Source organism: Besnoitia besnoiti, chromosome I (genome assembly GCF_002563875.1).
Source record: "Besnoitia besnoiti strain Bb-Ger1 chromosome I, whole genome shotgun sequence".
NCBI lineage: Eukaryota > Apicomplexa > Conoidasida > Eucoccidiorida > Sarcocystidae > Besnoitia > Besnoitia besnoiti.
In genome coordinates, this window is record NC_042356.1 from 4,563,685 (window position 1) to 4,580,738 (window position 17,054).

The 17,054-nt window shown below is 57.0% G+C and overlaps 3 protein-coding genes across 3 annotated transcripts; 1 reads left to right on the top strand and 2 right to left on the bottom strand.

Annotated features, from left to right (window-relative positions):
* Positions 1 to 1,561: 1,561 nt before the first annotated feature.
* Positions 1,562 to 3,883, top strand: BESB_006640 (uncharacterized protein; the record flags this gene model as incomplete). The annotated part of the gene is made up of 3 exons (XM_029359419.1): positions 1,562 to 2,357; positions 3,226 to 3,366; positions 3,660 to 3,883. 3 exons carry the CDS (start codon positions 1,562 to 1,564, stop codon positions 3,881 to 3,883), a joined length of 1,161 nt encoding a protein of 386 aa, XP_029222332.1.
* A 1,618-nt stretch (positions 3,884 to 5,501) lies between these two features.
* BESB_006650 (putative phosducin) lies at positions 5,502 to 7,210 on the bottom strand (the record flags this gene model as incomplete). Its single annotated transcript, XM_029359420.1, has 3 exons — positions 5,502 to 5,734; positions 6,242 to 6,542; positions 6,944 to 7,210. The coding sequence occupies 3 exons, from the start codon at positions 7,208 to 7,210 to the stop codon at positions 5,502 to 5,504; spliced, it is 801 nt and encodes a 266-aa protein (XP_029222333.1).
* A 2,440-nt stretch (positions 7,211 to 9,650) lies between these two features.
* Positions 9,651 to 16,335, bottom strand: BESB_006660 (uncharacterized protein; the record flags this gene model as incomplete). Its single annotated transcript, XM_029359421.1, has 9 exons — positions 9,651 to 11,444; positions 11,999 to 12,115; positions 12,304 to 12,413; positions 12,836 to 12,985; positions 13,354 to 13,426; positions 14,230 to 14,480; positions 14,813 to 14,971; positions 15,344 to 15,394; positions 15,762 to 16,335. The coding sequence occupies 9 exons, from the start codon at positions 16,333 to 16,335 to the stop codon at positions 9,651 to 9,653; spliced, it is 3,279 nt and encodes a 1,092-aa protein (XP_029222334.1).
* Positions 16,336 to 17,054: the final 719 nt, after the last annotated feature.

The window sequence follows — 17,054 nt, forward strand, 5'->3', positions numbered from 1 at the left end:
CGATAGAGAACACAGTAACGCAGCGTACGTGTCCAGCAGTAAGCTAGGCGGTTTCCAACCTATTGGTTAATTATATATATTTACGCATGTAACGCAGACTACAGACATCTTGTTGCGAAGGCATGATTACACCGTAGCACCGTAGTCAACTCGAGTTCCATGCAGGCTCTGCGTCGGACTCCGGAGCCATCCATCAAAGTTGGTTCGGAACGAGAGGACACGGCGCACTTGTAGTGTAGCATCGCACATGGTTGTGAGGTACGTATCACAGAGGCATGTTTCGTAGAAGCAAGAGTCCCTCTCACGTTCCTCAGTGCAGTGATGCAAACTACGTGGCAATTGGCGAGCATTGGGCGTTGTTCGTTGGTTTCGCTCACCGACGCTGGCTGCAAACATGGACTGGATATGCAAAGGGAAAAAACTCATGGTCCTTGCCCTGGTATGACAGAATTACACGAAGTGGTGAGCTGCTGCTTTCCGAAAAGAACATCGCAGCAGGTGTGTCGCGGCAAGCGTGTGTCCTTCTGAACTTCTCATGCAGAATTGGAGACAGCAAGACTGATGCCCATTTAGCCGTGCTTGCCGATTTGTTCTGCAAGCGGCCCAATTCTAGCCTCAGCACGGGACGAATTGAACGCGCGAAGTGAACAGATACTTCTGAGCTCTACAAGCTAACGTACAGGTCAAGAGCCCCAGACTGTGTGGCCCAGTGCATTACCAGTCGGGAGTTAAAACGGAATACAGAAGAGGACCAACTACGTACCAACTCACCAATTACGAGTGAAGGATTCTTCAGAAATGCTTTTCCACGACGCTAGTCACTATCTGCTTTCGATCGGAATCCATCAGCGGCGCCGCAGGATACAATATCTATTACATCTGAGTGCATTTCCGTGGGGCCGGCGGTGGGGCTGGCAGGCTGGCGCGTGTTCTCCCTATCGGATAACCACGCTGAATAGACGTTCAAGGGAAAACAAGAGGCTCTCACTGTTTTCTCACCGTAGTGCTTCGCAGCATAGCGCGTTGCAACGCAACGTGGAACGCAGTGTCAATCGCATTTATTATCCGCTGAGGACCCGCAGAATACCTTTCCTCACGTGCCTGCACGCTCCACCCCCACTGGCTGAGGAATTCTGGGGCTCTTTGGAGACACGAGGTAGAAACGGAGCCGCCGCCGTTGCAGAGAGGAGGGGTGGTGTGGGCTGATGACTACTCCTCAATATTCACACGGCCGCGAAACCAGGTAAGAAACTGGTCTAGAGCGCTCTGAACGCCTCGCCTGGCTTCCGCCGTTTGCGTCGGGCCTCGTCAGCTCCGTCTCCTTCCCCGTGAAGATATGCCTCACCACTTTCAGACCGAGGGAGGGTTTTGGCGTTGTTCATCCCCTGCTCCGGCACCGCCTCGTTCAGTGTACAGCACCTGGCCGTCGCCAGGTGCGCAGCGGGGTGTTTGCAGGGCATCGACACCACCAACAACTGCCGCCGCACCGGGATATCTGAAGTATCATGGCCTGTCAGTAGCAAGCGCAGCTGCCAAACAGAGCATTGCCGCGGCATCAATCATGTCACCTTTCTCTGCTAGGAGCCCGGCGAATGCGCTAACATTTGTGTCACCACCTCGGGGACTTCCACCTTCGCCACTGTCCACCATCTCTGCGGCCGGTAGGGGTTCTCGTGGCTCGAAATTTGGTCTGCCCCCGTCGAGTGGTCTTGTCAGGGGGGCTCGCCCGCCGTGGAATGGGCAGATTCCAGGGAGCCAAGGAATACACCCCATTACGTGGGGTCGTGGTCACGGGCACGACGATACCGAGGTTCTCGCTCAGTTCTCAGCGTTCCCGCCTTCTCAGCGCCCGAGTACGTCCGGCGGTCCCGCCGCTGGGTCGCGGCCAGGCACAAGCACTTCCTCAGCATATGGGCCTGGAAGTCCAGCGCTCTCCGAATTGTCGGCAACTATCAGCTCTGGTGCTCTTGTAAGAGCGGGCACGACACAGGAGCTTAGCGCCTACCAGACTGAGGGTTGCAGCGTGCCGCCGCTTCTACTGCCTGCACCTCCGGAGGGAGATGAATTTGCCAGGTACTATGTATTCGACTGGGATAATACGCTCTGTCCCACCGACTGGCTGTGCCAGTTGTACGGTCAGAGCGGCTTGAATCTTTACATTAGTAAGAAGCCTTGCCAGGCTCTCAGTTCTCCCGCATTGAAGTCCAAGATGGACCTCCTGCAAACCAGTGTGCGAAGATTACTGCTCAAGTGCAAAGAGAAAGGCGAAATCGCAATCGTGTCCAATGCGACAAGCGTTGGGCTCATCAAGACACTCGGACTCCTTCCTCTCATTCACCGAACTGTGGATGAGCTCCGTGAGTGCGAGTGTCCATTGCTCGACATAGGGCAGTGGCACGGAGAACTCGAAAAACTCAACACAGTAGTTGATTAACGAACGCCTTCCTGATGCGATGGAGGCCGTGTTGCAGGCCTTGCAGACACGAAAAGGAAGTAGTCGCTGCACTTGACTCACGCCATCTAACGCGTCTTCACCTATCACGGAAGGCCGCTTCAAGCCTATTGCTCCCGCTCCATAGCACTCCCTTCTCTGCGGCCTTCTGAGTGCGGAGAACGTCGTTTCCGTAATAGCTCATTGTACAAGGGCCTACATGGCCACACTGAGACGTGTCCGTGCAAGCAGTAGAACCTCGGATAAACGACAGGCTTACATTCACGTGCTGCCACTGCCAAGTTCCTGTCTACAAGTGAGACCACTTTTTACAGCACGGCGGTGAACCAGTAAGCGTCGTCTGTTCGACAACATTCCACGAAGTGGCCCCCTCACGGCAACACTACTCGCCGCAATAGGTTTCTGAAGGCATCCAGCATGAGCGCCCGGTCAATCAAATTTTCGAACACTCACGCTGAACCCTTCGTCAGTCCCGGCAACAGGGCAGAACACTCGAAGGTACTCAGCTACTTTGGCAAAGCACGTTCCTGTCTCTCGTTGGTTTTGATGGACAGATAGAAGCCACGACTTACCGGGGAACACTCAGCAGCCGTCCTGATATTTCTTCAGGCAATCGATGAACCCAAGAAGAGAAACCCAGCACATGCATCTCCTGTGGAAGCGAACAAGTATTCGAACTACTTCAACGCTGAATCTAGGTGCCTGCTGTGCTCCTTTCCTCTTTCACATGTGACTGATAGCTCACGGTCTTCGTTCCGCTCTGTTGTTCTCAGGCATCGCGGTTGTATCCGCTCGTGATATGTGCGAACCTCACGGCCTGCCTTTAGAGGAGTGGAAGGACACAGCCCTCATTCAGATGCTTGTTGATTTCGCAGGGCGGCATGTTAACCACAAACTGTCAGTAATGACAATCGGTACGGAGACACAGGACGAATAGGGAGAGTGGAGCAGCGCGGTTGCGGGCTGACATCATATCCGCACGTTGTGCCATTTCAGCCTGATTACTCATCGCCTCTTTTGTGATCGTTAGCTTTGGAGTGCTTCACTGCTTCCGGTGTCATTCGGGCACCCCGTTCTTCTTATGCAACGTCGTCCTGCCACGGGCCTGCTCTGACGTGGGCGGGAGACTTCCTCTTGCAGAGACATCTCAAAAAGCACGACTCGCCTTAATGAACCAAGAGAACCCCATACTGTGTCTTCGAATCAGGTGACCAAGACTTCGAGCACATCGCGCTCCACAATGCGTCGGAGTACCTTCAAACGCAATTCGGGCGCGATTCTCACCCAAAATGTATCAAATACGTCGAGTCTCCAAGCATTGATGCCGTTACGAAGCAAACTGCAATTTTTACAGAGCTCGTTGACCAGTTTGCCGACAACGAGAGCGGAACATACCTTATGGAACAGGATGGAGCCATGACAAGGCCTTAGGTCTTTCCCGTGCTCCAAGCTGAAGCACGACGCGAGCGGAGGGCAGGAAATTCCCGCTTCGCGGCGGCGTAAGCTATATACACTGCGCCATTTGCAGAGGAGCAAGGTGAATCCCGCGCGGTGCCCCTGTAATATCTTCTTAGACTTACTCGAAACAAGCGTTATGTTCTGTCGCTTGCGCGCGCCCACATTCACGAGAGCGAACTGTCGCCATCGCGCGCTCTTAAAAGTACATCAGAGTAAGAGAACTTGATGAACACCGGGGCTAGGGTCTCACGCGGAATCTTAAAGGAGTTGCTTGGGACGCGTCTATGTCACAGGCACACGCGTTGGATGCGTCCTTCTCGTGCATTTTCAGTTTGAAACGAACGCCGATTGGATTTCGAGGAATGTACAAGGATGTGGCTGGATCAGAAGAATAGTTCCCTCCGTAGTCTTATATTGTCGTGAGGCCCCCTCCTAACGTTATCCGGAGGTTGCATTGTTTGTGAGGCCAAGCCGAAGATGATTATTATATTTCCGTTCTGCCTCTGTCGCTCAAGATTCCTTAGAGCATTCCAATGCAGTAGGTGCATTCTTTGATGTGGTGTCTGCCATCAAGCAGCCCGTTTTGTATCGCACAGCACCGCCATGTGTCGTTGATACTTCTACTCCCGCTCGGTATCCAATCGCATCGAAAGCAAGCGACACGGTCAATTTCCGACGTTTTCGTTGTGGCAACGAGGAACCGGACCAGCTCCGAGCGCGCCCAATGCAGTAAACACCATGAGGATCCGGAGTTTGATTCAGTGGCAGGCGGAACGTGACACAGCAGCACCTGAGTGTTCTCTAGAGTCACTACGACGGCCAGCCGCGTGCCCCAACTTCTCACGAAACGAGGTTTTTTCATATCCAACAAGACTGCGACAGAGGCCTCACGCGAATTCCGCATGTCACCGCCTCAGAGGTGACGGCTGTGTTTGGGCCCCGTTTCTAGTTCAGCTGCGCTCGCTCTCCTGAACTGCGTGATCTCTCAAGCACAAGAACAATCCGACCTGAGCTGAGATATGTGCCGTGACAAAGTCCTTGGTGTCCAAAATGCCTACCACACTTCTCCAGCTCTGCGTCTGCCTATCGCTGGGTGAACCATTCTGGCAGTTTCAACTGAAAGATGACTTGCATTGTTACGGAATTACAATGTTACGTCGATGAGAAAACCCTCAGCCACGTACCCACGCTTCCGAGAAGAAGGACACCTAGCGCACTGACGACCGCGTGTGCGCGTGCTCGCGGACAAACCCCCCTGTTTTCTGTTGATGCTTGATCAATCACGACGAAAAAAAAGCTGGACATCTGCTTACTCCCACACAGAACACGATGGCATCGCTCTAAGTGCGGGCGCCTGTAAACGGCCACGCATACACCGCGTAGTCACTAACGACGCAGAAAAGCGTGTCTGCTTTCACTTGTTCGGAGTAACTTTGGTGTATCTCTTGAAAATCGTTGGAGAGCCGGCAGATCTGTTTCAGTCATTTCCATGCTCCCAAAGACAAATCACTGCTGATCCCGAGTGACTCGCACCGCAGCCTCTCGCACCGTGCCTCCCCCTCGCTCTCGTTTTCCGCAGTCCTTAGCTCCTTCAGTATCCGCGCTGCACCTTCCGATCGAACGCAACAGACGAGTATCCTTTCTCCTTGGCTCTGTCTTTTTCGTCGTCGCTTTCGTCCTCGTTTCCTCCGCGTCTCCTCGCTCCAGCCTGGCCGTACGAAATGCGCAAATGCCTGGCTCCGCGGCTGCTCTCATCGTCGGCGCTGCCTGCGTCACTATCATCTCTGCTGATGGCGTCCCCGCGTTTGATGACACCGTATTTCGCTGGACACGGACACAGGATTCACGCAGAGCCAGATGCAGAATGAGGAGAGAGCCCTGTGCGGCACATGCAGCACCGACGTCCCTCGCAGTTGACCAAACGACAACGCTAGGAGAGGCACTCAAGGGGCTGAAACTGCACATCGATGCCGAAACATATCCCCGCACTGCGAGCGTCTGCGCTTGCCAGCACGTGCATGCATTTTGAGCCTTTCGCGACGCTGAGCTCTTCGCCGAATGGGGACGAGTTCGGTCGGACAGAAACGAGTGTCTCACATCATGTGCGCTCCAGTATCTGACCATATAGGGGACTCTAACTGTAGAGGCGCCTACAGGCCAGCATGGACCTAGCACTGCAGGGACCTCCTTCCGTCTCACACGCTCACCCCGTCAACTAGATATCCAAGTCCAGTTCTGCTACACGTGTCCTAAAAAAAGTAAATACACAGAAAAGAGGATATCTATGTGCTTTACACGACGGGGCGCGTGGCAGGCCGGGGCGCTGCTTACAGAGGAATTTCTCTAGCCCCGGCAGCGTAGCGAGTTTTCCGCTGGTGTGCCCCGCTTCGTCGAGTGTCCATTCTTTCTGCAGACCGACCACCTGAGCGCGGCAGGTGCCTGCCCAGTAGAGCAGCATCGTCGGGACCTTGGAGTCTGGGTAGTTGGGGATGATGTCTGTCGCGATGCCCTTCATGAACTTGATATCTCGGTGGCGCTGCGCGAGCTGCGGCAGCACCTCGTTCACGGCTTTGCACGCAGGCACGGCGTTTTGATACAAGTGCACCACGACCCACGTGCCTTGCTTGTTCTTCTCAGACTTTCCAGGGGAAGAAGAGGACGCTCCGGAGAAGGCATTCCGGGCGGGCCGCTCGTCTTCCGAGTCCGAGGACGCAGGCGAGTCCGAGGACGCGCCCGTGGGGTGAAGGGGATCCACTTCGGACGCCCGAGTCACTTCCTCGATGAAATCATCCTTGCTCAAGTGGTAGACCTCGCCGAATCTGAAAGCCGAACGGCAAACACAGCAAGCGCAGATGGGAAAACAACGCACATCCACGGCTCATGACAGGCTTGCGGGCGTTCCCTTCGTTACAAATGGGAGCTCTTTGCGCGTCGCGGCGTCCTGGCGCGACGTGAAATGTATACACAGCCTTCCGCGCACGCTACGCACCACGCACAACGCCTTTCTGTCCCTCTAGAGGCGCGGCGGCGGACGAACCTTTCGAGTTTCTTTCTCTGCTGGATCTCCTCGAAGCGCTTGCGCCGGTATCTCTCGAGAACGTCCTCTTCGACGTCGTCTTCGAGTTCGTTCAGCTCGCGGACGCTCTTGTTCGCAAGCGAGTCGACTTTCTCAGCCGCGTCGACGACTTCGCGCGTCAGTTGCTCCTCTGTGACGACATCTGGCAGCTTGGGCAAGTTTCCGAACTTGCGCTGGAGCGCGTCCCACTCTGTGTCACGGATTTCGGGATTTGTGGTGGACATCTTGCCAGCCTCTGCCGCGACGTTTGCTAAGGAGGCACAGCTGAGTTTCACGACCGCGAACCGAAGGCGGAGAGACGCCACAAACCCAAGAGGCAGACAAGAAAAGAAGACGATACGAGAGGGCTAGAGGGAGGAGAGCCCACCGGCGGACCAAGGAGGCGGTGAAAAAGTTACGCCAGGGCCTCCGCGGTGGCGCCAGAGGGTCACCTGCGGCAAGAGGGACAAACGGTTACCCAACAAACCGCGACAAAAAAAAGGAGCCTTGGGGAAGAAAAAGGTTACATATACTTTCTCCGCGGCTTGCGGAAGATCTCCAAACGGAAAGAAACTCCACACACAGCGCAACTCGGTGAAGCGCGTCAAGAGGGTGGCCTACACCGCGAGCCTCGGCGCGGCTTTGAGACACAACCGAACCCCAGTCGAAAATTTCCACTTCGCGGAAGGAAGCATCCGTTCTCAGCACAACACGCGGAGGGGATCGCGTCCATGTTGTGAAATATGCACAGCGAAAGAGCGACAAAGTCAATGTCGGCGCGTTGAAGTCGCCGCACGCTTTTCCCGCCCGCATGCGCGACCTTGGCGTGAGAGGCGCATCTGGCGAGCTGAGCGGCAGACACCGCGAGTGTCTTTTGTAGAGGTACCTTTTCTTCGCGGGATACGGTTTTCGTTGCCATCATAAACTGTCTAGCAAGCCTCCGTCGCGGTGTTGAGCGCTCCCTCCTTTGTCGCCGTAATTCCCATAAAATTCCCTTTTGTTCTAACACGCTCGCGGAACTTCGGCGACAACGGGAACCTAATTCAGTCACTGATGATGGAAAGCCAGCCAACCGCTACCCGTTCACGCAACAGTTTGCTTCTTCGTCGTTTCACACGCGCTGCCACAGCACGTCAAGACTCGTAATTCCCATACGGCGATGTTTTAAGGAGGCGGCGTCCCAGCTCCACTTGGTCATGAGATTCCGATATGCCTCAACGTGATCGTCGACGCTGCCGTCGGTTATTCCTCCGCGCAAGTGACGTATGAAGTCTGGCTCTCCATCCCCCGCAACACATTCCGAGCCCAAGCTGAAGCAGCGACTCGCTGAATCGCAGTGGAGGAGGAATGTAAATTGTATACAGCGGGCAGCGGCACCTGTTAAATGAGAAAAGTTCTTGTCCATTCGGCTGCCCTGGCGGAATGCCTGCGGATGCCCCTCCCATCAGCCCCTTTTGACGGTGTAGCAAGAAGTCGGACTTAGTTGACCTCAGCGTACTTCACTCTTTCCACACATCTGTGCTGCCTGCACGCAGCGCAGTAGAGCCGCCTCATGCTTGGTTTCTACAGAAAAGGTCCAAGCTCGCTTGTGCTTTCCATGCCCATCATGTTAGGCGCATCAAGTAGTATAGTGGTATCCAGCGTGTATTTGAAACGCAGAAATTCGGAGTGAGCCGGTGTGGAGATTCCCTGGAATTTGCCTTGGTCCGGTTCGCTCTTTTGACTTGCGTACTGAAACGGCCATCTGACATGCACATAATCTGCAAAACTGCGTTACACCCTTACACGTGGTCTGTTGTTGGGAAGAAACAGCCCGTATCCGCAATACTAGACGAATGAGCCCCACAGAGGTTAAGGAACTTTAGCAGCGACTTCTTGCACTGTGGCATGCGACTGGCTAAACGCAGTGGAATGCTCTTTAGCCGAGTGCGCTCGCCTTGTCTTTAGACTGTCTACGCGCACAAGCTGCGCCGCGCTGGCGTTCGATGTAGAATTCCACACGTGGATTATTCTACGCATAAGACTGACAGCTTTTCTCAGAATATCGCAACCCGCAGCTTCTACACGCGAGTCCCCGCGCCCGCCCTCTCAAGCGCTTCCTGTCTTCGCTGACAGTGCAACTTCCTCGTTTCACGACGGTGGTGCGATGGATTGCCACGCCCGGAAGCTCAAGCAAAGGTGATAGACTCTCGCTACAGGCGCGTCATGCCTCTAAAACGTATGCAGCAACGCACACATGCGACATCAGCTAACGCGCGCGCCCCGGAGAGAAACACAAGACGTAGTTGAAAGTTTTTGTTAAAGCTGATGAGCCGCAGGATTCTTGAGCGAAAACACTGTCGGCACCTAGAGTCTCCCTTTCTCGGCGACTCTATTCCCAGTGTCTGGAATCCGTACCTCGCAATCCTCCCCTAGTCTAACCTTCCGCTCCTCCCATGCACTTCCACAAACAGGTTCTCGACTCTCGTTAGAGCTACACTCCAGAGTCGTTCAACTTGGTACCATGTCGGCAGTGTAGAAAAGTCTTCGCATGCATTTTCTCGAGTGTCCAGCGAAATAGCAAGCACAGAAACACAGCCGGTGAGCCACAGGCGCGTCGATGGCAAAACGCGACGACGGAAAATACCCACTGCAGAGCGACGTTCACTTCCGCATGTACTGCTTAGATTTTTCTCCACGTTCTCTTCACGTTCGGGCTGAAGAAGGGGCCTGCTGGGAAGCGCGAGCTTCCGCAGCAGCTGCCAAGTTGCGCCTTCTTTGCTCCATCTCCTTTCGTTTTTCTTCTTCATTCTGCTGCGTCGCGTCGCGTTTCTGCGAGGTCGCTGCAGCGCCTCGACCCCTTCCTCTCGCTCCACGCCCGCCCCGCGCCTGTCGCCCCTTCGCCGGCTCGCCTTCAGCCGCTGCCGAGGCAGGAGACGCAGGCAAAGGCTGAGAAGGAGACGCAGGCGCCTCGGCCTCAGAGGGCGAAGTCAGCTGCCCTCTGCGACCGCGCCAGCCGCGCCGCTCGGCGGGAGATGCGCTCGGTGTCTCGTCACTGGGCTCCACACCGCGCGGCTGCCCTGTCGCGAGTGCCGCCTGCTTGATTTCGCGTCCATTTTGTCGTTTCTGTCGTTTTCTTCGCCGCCTGCTTCCCTCGAGCTCGTCCTCCTCTTCCTCTTCGCTTTCTTGTACGTAGTCGCCATCGAGCTCGTCGTCTGCCACCGCCTCACCACCAGCCCACGCGACAATGACTCGCGGAAGCGCGGTGCCCAGTCGGCCGGATGTTGCTGCGGCGTCGTTTGGCAGGCCTCGCTTCCTCGGCGTTCGAAGCGCAGAAGAGATTCTGTTTTCACTCTCCACGCCAGCCGGCGCGTCTGCTTCCTCGGTGCGAGCTGGTGTCCCCTCGCTCGCAGCCTCGACGGCCGCGGCATCCTCCTGAGCGGCGTCGGCGCTTTTCTCTCCCTCCTCTCTCCCGCCCCCGTTTCCACCTTGTGCCTGCGTCAACGCCGGGCGCTGGGCATCGACTGAACTCTCGCGGAATGCATCAAGCGCTGTTTTCGTCTCCTTTGCCGGCGCATCCTGCGACCCCCACGCTTCGCCTTGCGCAGGGAGAGACGTGGGCGGCGACGAAGATGGTGCGGCCGCTGCAGAGGACGGAATCCATGCGGACTCTTGAGCGTCCGCGAGGAGAGACTCAGAACTCGTAGCTCGCGGCAGAGGCGCTTCCGATGCCGCCACTGCCGGATCGGACTCTCGAGCCTTTCCTTTCTTCGGCGCGCAAGCGGGTGACCTCTCTGTCCCCCTATCGCCATTCGCCCCACCCGCGTTGTCTGGCCTCTCGGCTCCCTTGCGCTCGCACCTCTCGAGTGTCGCGTCGCCTTCCTGTTTGACTCGCCCACGCCCGTCTTCACTGTCATTCGCTTTCTCCGCGCGCGCTGGACTCTCCTCAGTCTTTTCGGCGCAGACTGCGGATGGCGATTCTCCGTCCTCCGCGCGATCGGCGCTGCGGGTTTTCCCCTCTAGCTCGGTTTCCTCACGTCGCTCTCGTCCCGACTCCTTTTGGTTTGAGTTTTTTGCTTCCTCCTCTCGGCCTTCATGTTTCGCCCCGTGCTGTCCCGCTGCCGTTGCTTGCTCCCGCGCATCGCCTGCGGCAGCGGCCGCCTGCGCCTCGGCTGCACTCTCGCTTGCGGAGTCATCGTCCACAGTGACGCACTCAACTGGCGGTAGAGCGGCTCTCTCGACACTCCGCCCGTCGCCCTCCTTCGACTCTTCTTCTTCTGCGGCCTCGCGCGCGGCTTGTTCAGCTGCCAGCGTCTCTCCCTCTGCGCGCCCTGCGCTCAAACCTTGCTTGCCCCTCTCGGGCGACGCGGCGACCGCATTCGGCGAGGAGACTGCCGCCTTCACGCCCGCGGCCCGCGCCAGTCTCTGCTGCTCGCGGAGCAAGCGTTTCTCCTCACGCGCCGCCGCAGCTTCCTCAGCTTGCCGCTTGTTCTCTTTGGCCTACGCGGGAGAAAAAGAGACAGCAACCGGCGGCAGAACGCGGTGAGACACGGCTCCATCGCCGACGCGCCCCCCATGTCCTTTCGCAGGCTCCATCATCCCTGGCGCATTTCCGCCATGCTGCGCCTTCCGGCGTCGCCGTTTAACGCGAAGACAGCCACCTTCGGTCTGCGCGTCGGCCGAAGCACAGGCCCGCATCCGCTTCCTCGCTGCGAGCGTAGGGACGCCTTGCACTTTGAGAGAGCTGGGAAATCAGCCAATCACGCCGAATCCTTGGAAGTAAAGAATTTGAAAAAGAGTGGAGTTGTTACGTATACAACCAGAAGGGTAGCTTGGAAGCAGATTTCCTTTACAAGGAGGTAAAAAGCCTACTGGGGACGTAATTCCGCACCGACAATGAAAAGAAAGTCTTTTTTATCGAAGCAGCTGCATCCCAGGACTATCCAGAGCTCGTTTGAGGGCTCCAAAAGACTTATCACGTGCGCACCTTCACGCTCAAGTATCGCTGAGACAGACACAAACACACACTGTAAAGGGTTCCTTTTGCCTCCCACCTTCTCAGAGAGCTCTCGCTTCCGCTCTAGCAGCTCCTCCACCGCAAACGCCGGGAACACCTCCCTGAAGCACGCCCCGAAATCTCCGTCGAAGTGACGCACGATATTCCAGAACACCTGCACACACACGAGGCAACAAAGAGTCGAGGAAATGCCGCCTTCGATCCTGGGGCGTCCACGTGCGTGCATCACGGACGATGGCGACAAAAACATAATTAAGGCCACGGATGGTGAAGTATATGCTTGCATTCGCTCATAGGTAGATTTAGTTATTTAACCTATATATCTATATTTATTTCCATTACCATGGGTTGTGCGTGAGCCATGTAGTAGGGCCGCAAATTGTTTCGGTCGACTTGTTCGGCGCTCTTCCAGACTTGCGAGAGGACGATGAGCACGAGCGGCTTCGGGAGCGCTGAGAGAGACGCAGAGAGAGAAAGAGACAGCAGGAAAAACACTGGCGTTCACTCTACCGAGCCACGCCATCAAGATGCGGAACCCACTGCCCACTGCTTGACAAGCAGAAAAACGAAATTAGGCCCGCGCAGTGAGACGCGCCACGCAGGCCCCTGGGGTCCCTGTTGCGGCGGCGTTTGCCAGAAACTCCATTTCCGCTGGACGCGTCGGTTTTCCAAGCTAGGCATCTAAACAGATTCGTAGAGTCCCCCTTTCCAGCTTGCCCGATCCCCTCCGCGCAGGCGCGGCACGTCCAGTCTCCCCTTTCCTCCGCGCACTGCGCTGACGACTCCTTCACGGCGGCGCTCGCGGCGCCACGCTGCCGGAGATACATGGACAGCTCGACGCACCGCCGGGACGGCGTAAGACGCTGCGACTTACCGGTGTATTCTTCCGTGCGCTGCGTGTCGAGGCGTCCCGCGACCGGCGCGTAGAAAACCACTGTGAACTTCCCTGGCTGCGGAAGGCCCTCGCGGATCTCGAAGCGCCGCCCCTGCACCGCGCCCCACCTCTCGTCCGCCGCGACTTCGTCTGCGAATACCACCCAGAGACGCCGCAGCGCGTCGGCTTAGATTCGGAGAAGCTGGGACAGAGCGGGTTACCAGGGGCGACACAAGAAGAAGCCAAGAACGGACAGAGCCAGGGAGCGACGCGGACGAAGGAAACTGCACAACCTTGCGGAAGATTTCCAACGGGCGGATGATGAGGCGGAGAGCGAAACACACGCACGCGGCGACGAGGAGAGAGAGAGAGGTACGCACGATGGGGCGTGGCGAACAGACGAGAGGAGGCGGCGGAAGAGGCGCGAGGCACGGAGAAGGTTTAGAAACGTCATCGAGCGGCAACCAAATGAGAAGAACGCAGCAACCTGCAGGAGGACTGCAGAAGACGCATCTCACCGTAACGCTGATGAAGCGCGAGAGAGAAAGCCTTCCTCAGACCGCGCTCTGCAGCGGAGGTTCCTTTGTCTGTCTGCGAACATGACCTCCACATGAGCGCTTGCATCGATATGACGAAAACTGCGTGCTTTTCAGAATGAGACACACAGCCGCCGCGTCGCACAAATCTCAGCTGCAAACGACGCTCACGGAATTTCAGACCGCACATATCCCTCAGTTTGTCAAACTGCGTTAACTCCCCACGCGAGCCCGCTACGAGGGCCTACACGCCGCGCCTCACACAGAGACTGCGCCTGCGCAACCCCGTAGAAGCTAGGCCCTTTCCGTGGCGCATCGTGTCGAATCACAACGACACACAAGACGCGACTCTCAGCGTCGATCACTCGCACTCAAACCGTGCAGCGCGAAGAAGATGCAACGGCAGAGACAGAGACTGAGGAAACAAGCTGAGTTAGAGAGGACAGGCAATCCCGCAGAGATGATGTAGTATATATCGCATCTTTTAAGTGCCAATGGATGACACCGTGATAAGACGCAGTACATATATTTATATATATAAATATATATCCGTGTATGAATATGAAGATGTGTGGGCTCCTCGGGAGCCCCTGCGGGGGGCATACGCGAGGCCGCAACAAACAGGCCAGACAGGAAAACGACCGCGGTCGCAGTCCTCGACCCTGAATTCTTGACGTTTCTGGCGCCACATCGAACTCGCAACGGCCAGCGTAAATTTCCCAGGAACGGCGGGCGGAGAACGGCATTCAAAGCGAGCGCGAGCTGCGCCCAGCGAGGAGGATAACAAGAACGACCTGCTGCCTCCTTCGGGCTCTGTTTGCTGCAAACGCGCAGGGGGGACGCGGTTCAGAAACTTACGAAAAGGCGAACGAGGTTCTCTGCGACTTCTTCCTCCGTGCTGCCCAGGGAATGCGCCTGCGCCCTGCGTCCTCCCCTTGTCCCTCGCGGGCCGGCGGCCGCCGACGCGGGCGATCTGGGCTCGCGGCGACCGGAGAAGCGAGATGAAGACGACGATGAGGCAGGCGAGAGCGTGCGGATGTTGCTTGATCGCGGCGATGAGCGACCCTCGGCGCGGCGGGTCGGCGTGGCGGCCGCGACGGAGGCCTCGTCTGCGACAGGAAACCCAACGCAAGCGAAGCAGCTCTTAGAGAAGGCGCGGTCCAGTAGCATCGCACTGTCCGGCTGTCAGAGACAAAGCCGTCCGCCTCGAGGCCGCGGTTCGCCGCACCCCGCCAGAATGGCGCAGGTCGACGGGCGGCGTGTCGTCTGCGGGAAGGAGCCGCGAAGGCGACAGAGGGAGCGGCTGCCGCCCCCAAAGACACACACAGCGGACACTTGAGGCAAGTCGCGGAGACGCGAGAGACAATGCCTCGTTCTCTCGGCACACTTTCTGCGGTAATGCCTATTGCCTATCGCCTGCTCGAGCGACTGCGATACGCACTAGACATGAGTAGCGACTGGCGCGGAAAAATCGGCAGTTTTTTCTCACCAGTCGACGCTCGCTTCCTCTCGGGAGTGAGAACTTCGCCGTCCTGCAGGAAGGCTGAGAGCCGCGCGTCGGCGCCAGGTTCTAGTCGCTTCGGCGGAAAGCCTGCAAGCACTGCAGAGCGAAGGCAAACACACCGACAGAGACACCTCCTGTGGTGCCCTCTTGCTGCGCGCCACCGTTAGACCCGCCGGCACGCGACAGACCCGCGGCAGGGAGCAAGTTGTTCGCGTCTGGCGCGGCCGAAGCAGGTCCCTCCATTCTTCTTCGCTACGAGCGAAAGCCGGCGAGCCGGTGATGCCGCAAGAGACGCAGCAAGGCCTCACTGTCCCCTGCTGGACTCTGCTCGCTTCTTCGATCCTCTGCCCTCCTGGTTGGCTGCAAGCGGACTTTCAGCGCCCTGTTTAGTTCATTTTCCTTTGTGTCTCTCGACCCACGGATTTACCTTTATCGTCGGGACTTGATGGCGAATTCGCTGTCACTTACAGCTGAATTTGTCGGTGTCTGCCAGGTAAGGGAGCTGCGTCGCCTTCGCCACTGCATCACAACGAAAACTGCCGTGAACTCGTATAGAAAATGGAGCAGCACGGACGCCGATACAGCAGAAAACCAAGCGATGGACTGGAAAGGGAGCGAGCGAAAGTCCCTCGGCGAGCCACGCAGCACACGCGCGAATCCACAGCAGGCCTCAACCCTTCCAGCACCCAAGAAGCTCGGCGCTTGAGCGGAATTCGTCACAGAAGAGCGATTCAGAAAACTTTCAGCTTCTGCGCGAGACATTGACACGTCGCAAAGACCAGAGTAAGCCATTACGGAGGGACAGAAAGCAGAGGCGAAGAGATTCACAGAGACAACGCAGCAGACACATGCGAAAGCTTCGGGGGAGGGGGCTGTTCAGACTTACCCGCCGCGAGCAAGTCTTGAAACGTGGCGTGGGAGGCAATTTCGACGACGGGATTGAAAGGTGCACATCTGACTCTGAGCCGGAACTGTTGAGGCTTCGCTTCGCCTCCTTTTTCAGCCTTTTCCGCCTCTCCTTCGTGCTCGTCTCTGCCTGCAGCGGTCAGATGCGGTGAGCCGTTCCCCTCCTGATTTCCAGATTTCTCCCCCTCGAGAGCGTCAAGGCTTCCTCGCTTTCCAAGTTCAGGGTCCTTTTCTCCGCTCGACTGCGCTCCATTGACTCCATCGGAGGACACAGCCGATCGCGCCGGCGTCGACCGCAGATTTTTCGCCTCCCTTCCGCTCTCTGCATCCGCGGTGGCCTTCGCGTTCCGCCTCCCTTCGTCGCTGCTGCCGGCGCCCCGGGTGCCTTCCTTCAACTGCGACGCTTCGGCAGTCTCTGCGACTTTCGTGATTTCGACTTCTTCGTCCCCATCTGGGCTTTTGTTCTGCTCTCCATTGTTCTGAGAAGCCTGCCCACCAGGGTACGCAGGCCCAGAGAGGGCGGCAGGCTCGCCTCCTGCCTCGCCACATGACATGGCGAAGCAGAACAAGACAAAAAAAGTTCAAAAAATTCTAGAAAGCGCCGAGAGCAGCGTAGAGGACAAGCACCACAAGACTGAGAGCGCCACGAGCGATGAAAGGCGCAAATCACGACCGAACGAGATGCGAAAAGGGAGAAGTGAAAGACAAAAAGATAGAATCACGAAGACGGGGGAAAACAGGCGAAAAAAAGAGGGCATGATGGAGATGACAGCTTAACCATGACGAAGAAAAGATCACCGACAACAGAGGGTGGGCGGAGAAACAATTAGGCGAGGTCGGAGACGAAAAGGAACACGGGACGAGACTAGCAGGCAATCAAACGAGCAAGAGCGTGAGAAGGCGGCCTCGCTCCTCACGAGAAGGCGGGTGTATCGGTTGTGACGGCGGCACACGCACGGGGCTCTAAAGATCTAGAATCCCTTTTTCAAACGCCCTCCCCGGAGTCTCCTCTTCTCTATTTTAAGGCGCACACCCCAGTGAGTTTTCCGCGCGCGCCTGACGGCTCTCCGCCACCCTGCGGCGGTAAAGGACACGAGAAAACGCTAGAGTTCCTTCTTAGCTGCCCTCCTGTGCGCTTGCTAGGCTTTAGGAGAACGCATGAGCAGGGGGAAACAAGACAAAAAGGAACTGCGAGACTGGGCTCGGATGTAGGCGTGCGTTTCGACAGACGATGGTGGAGCTTTCACGCATGTACCCAACGACTCGGTGCACA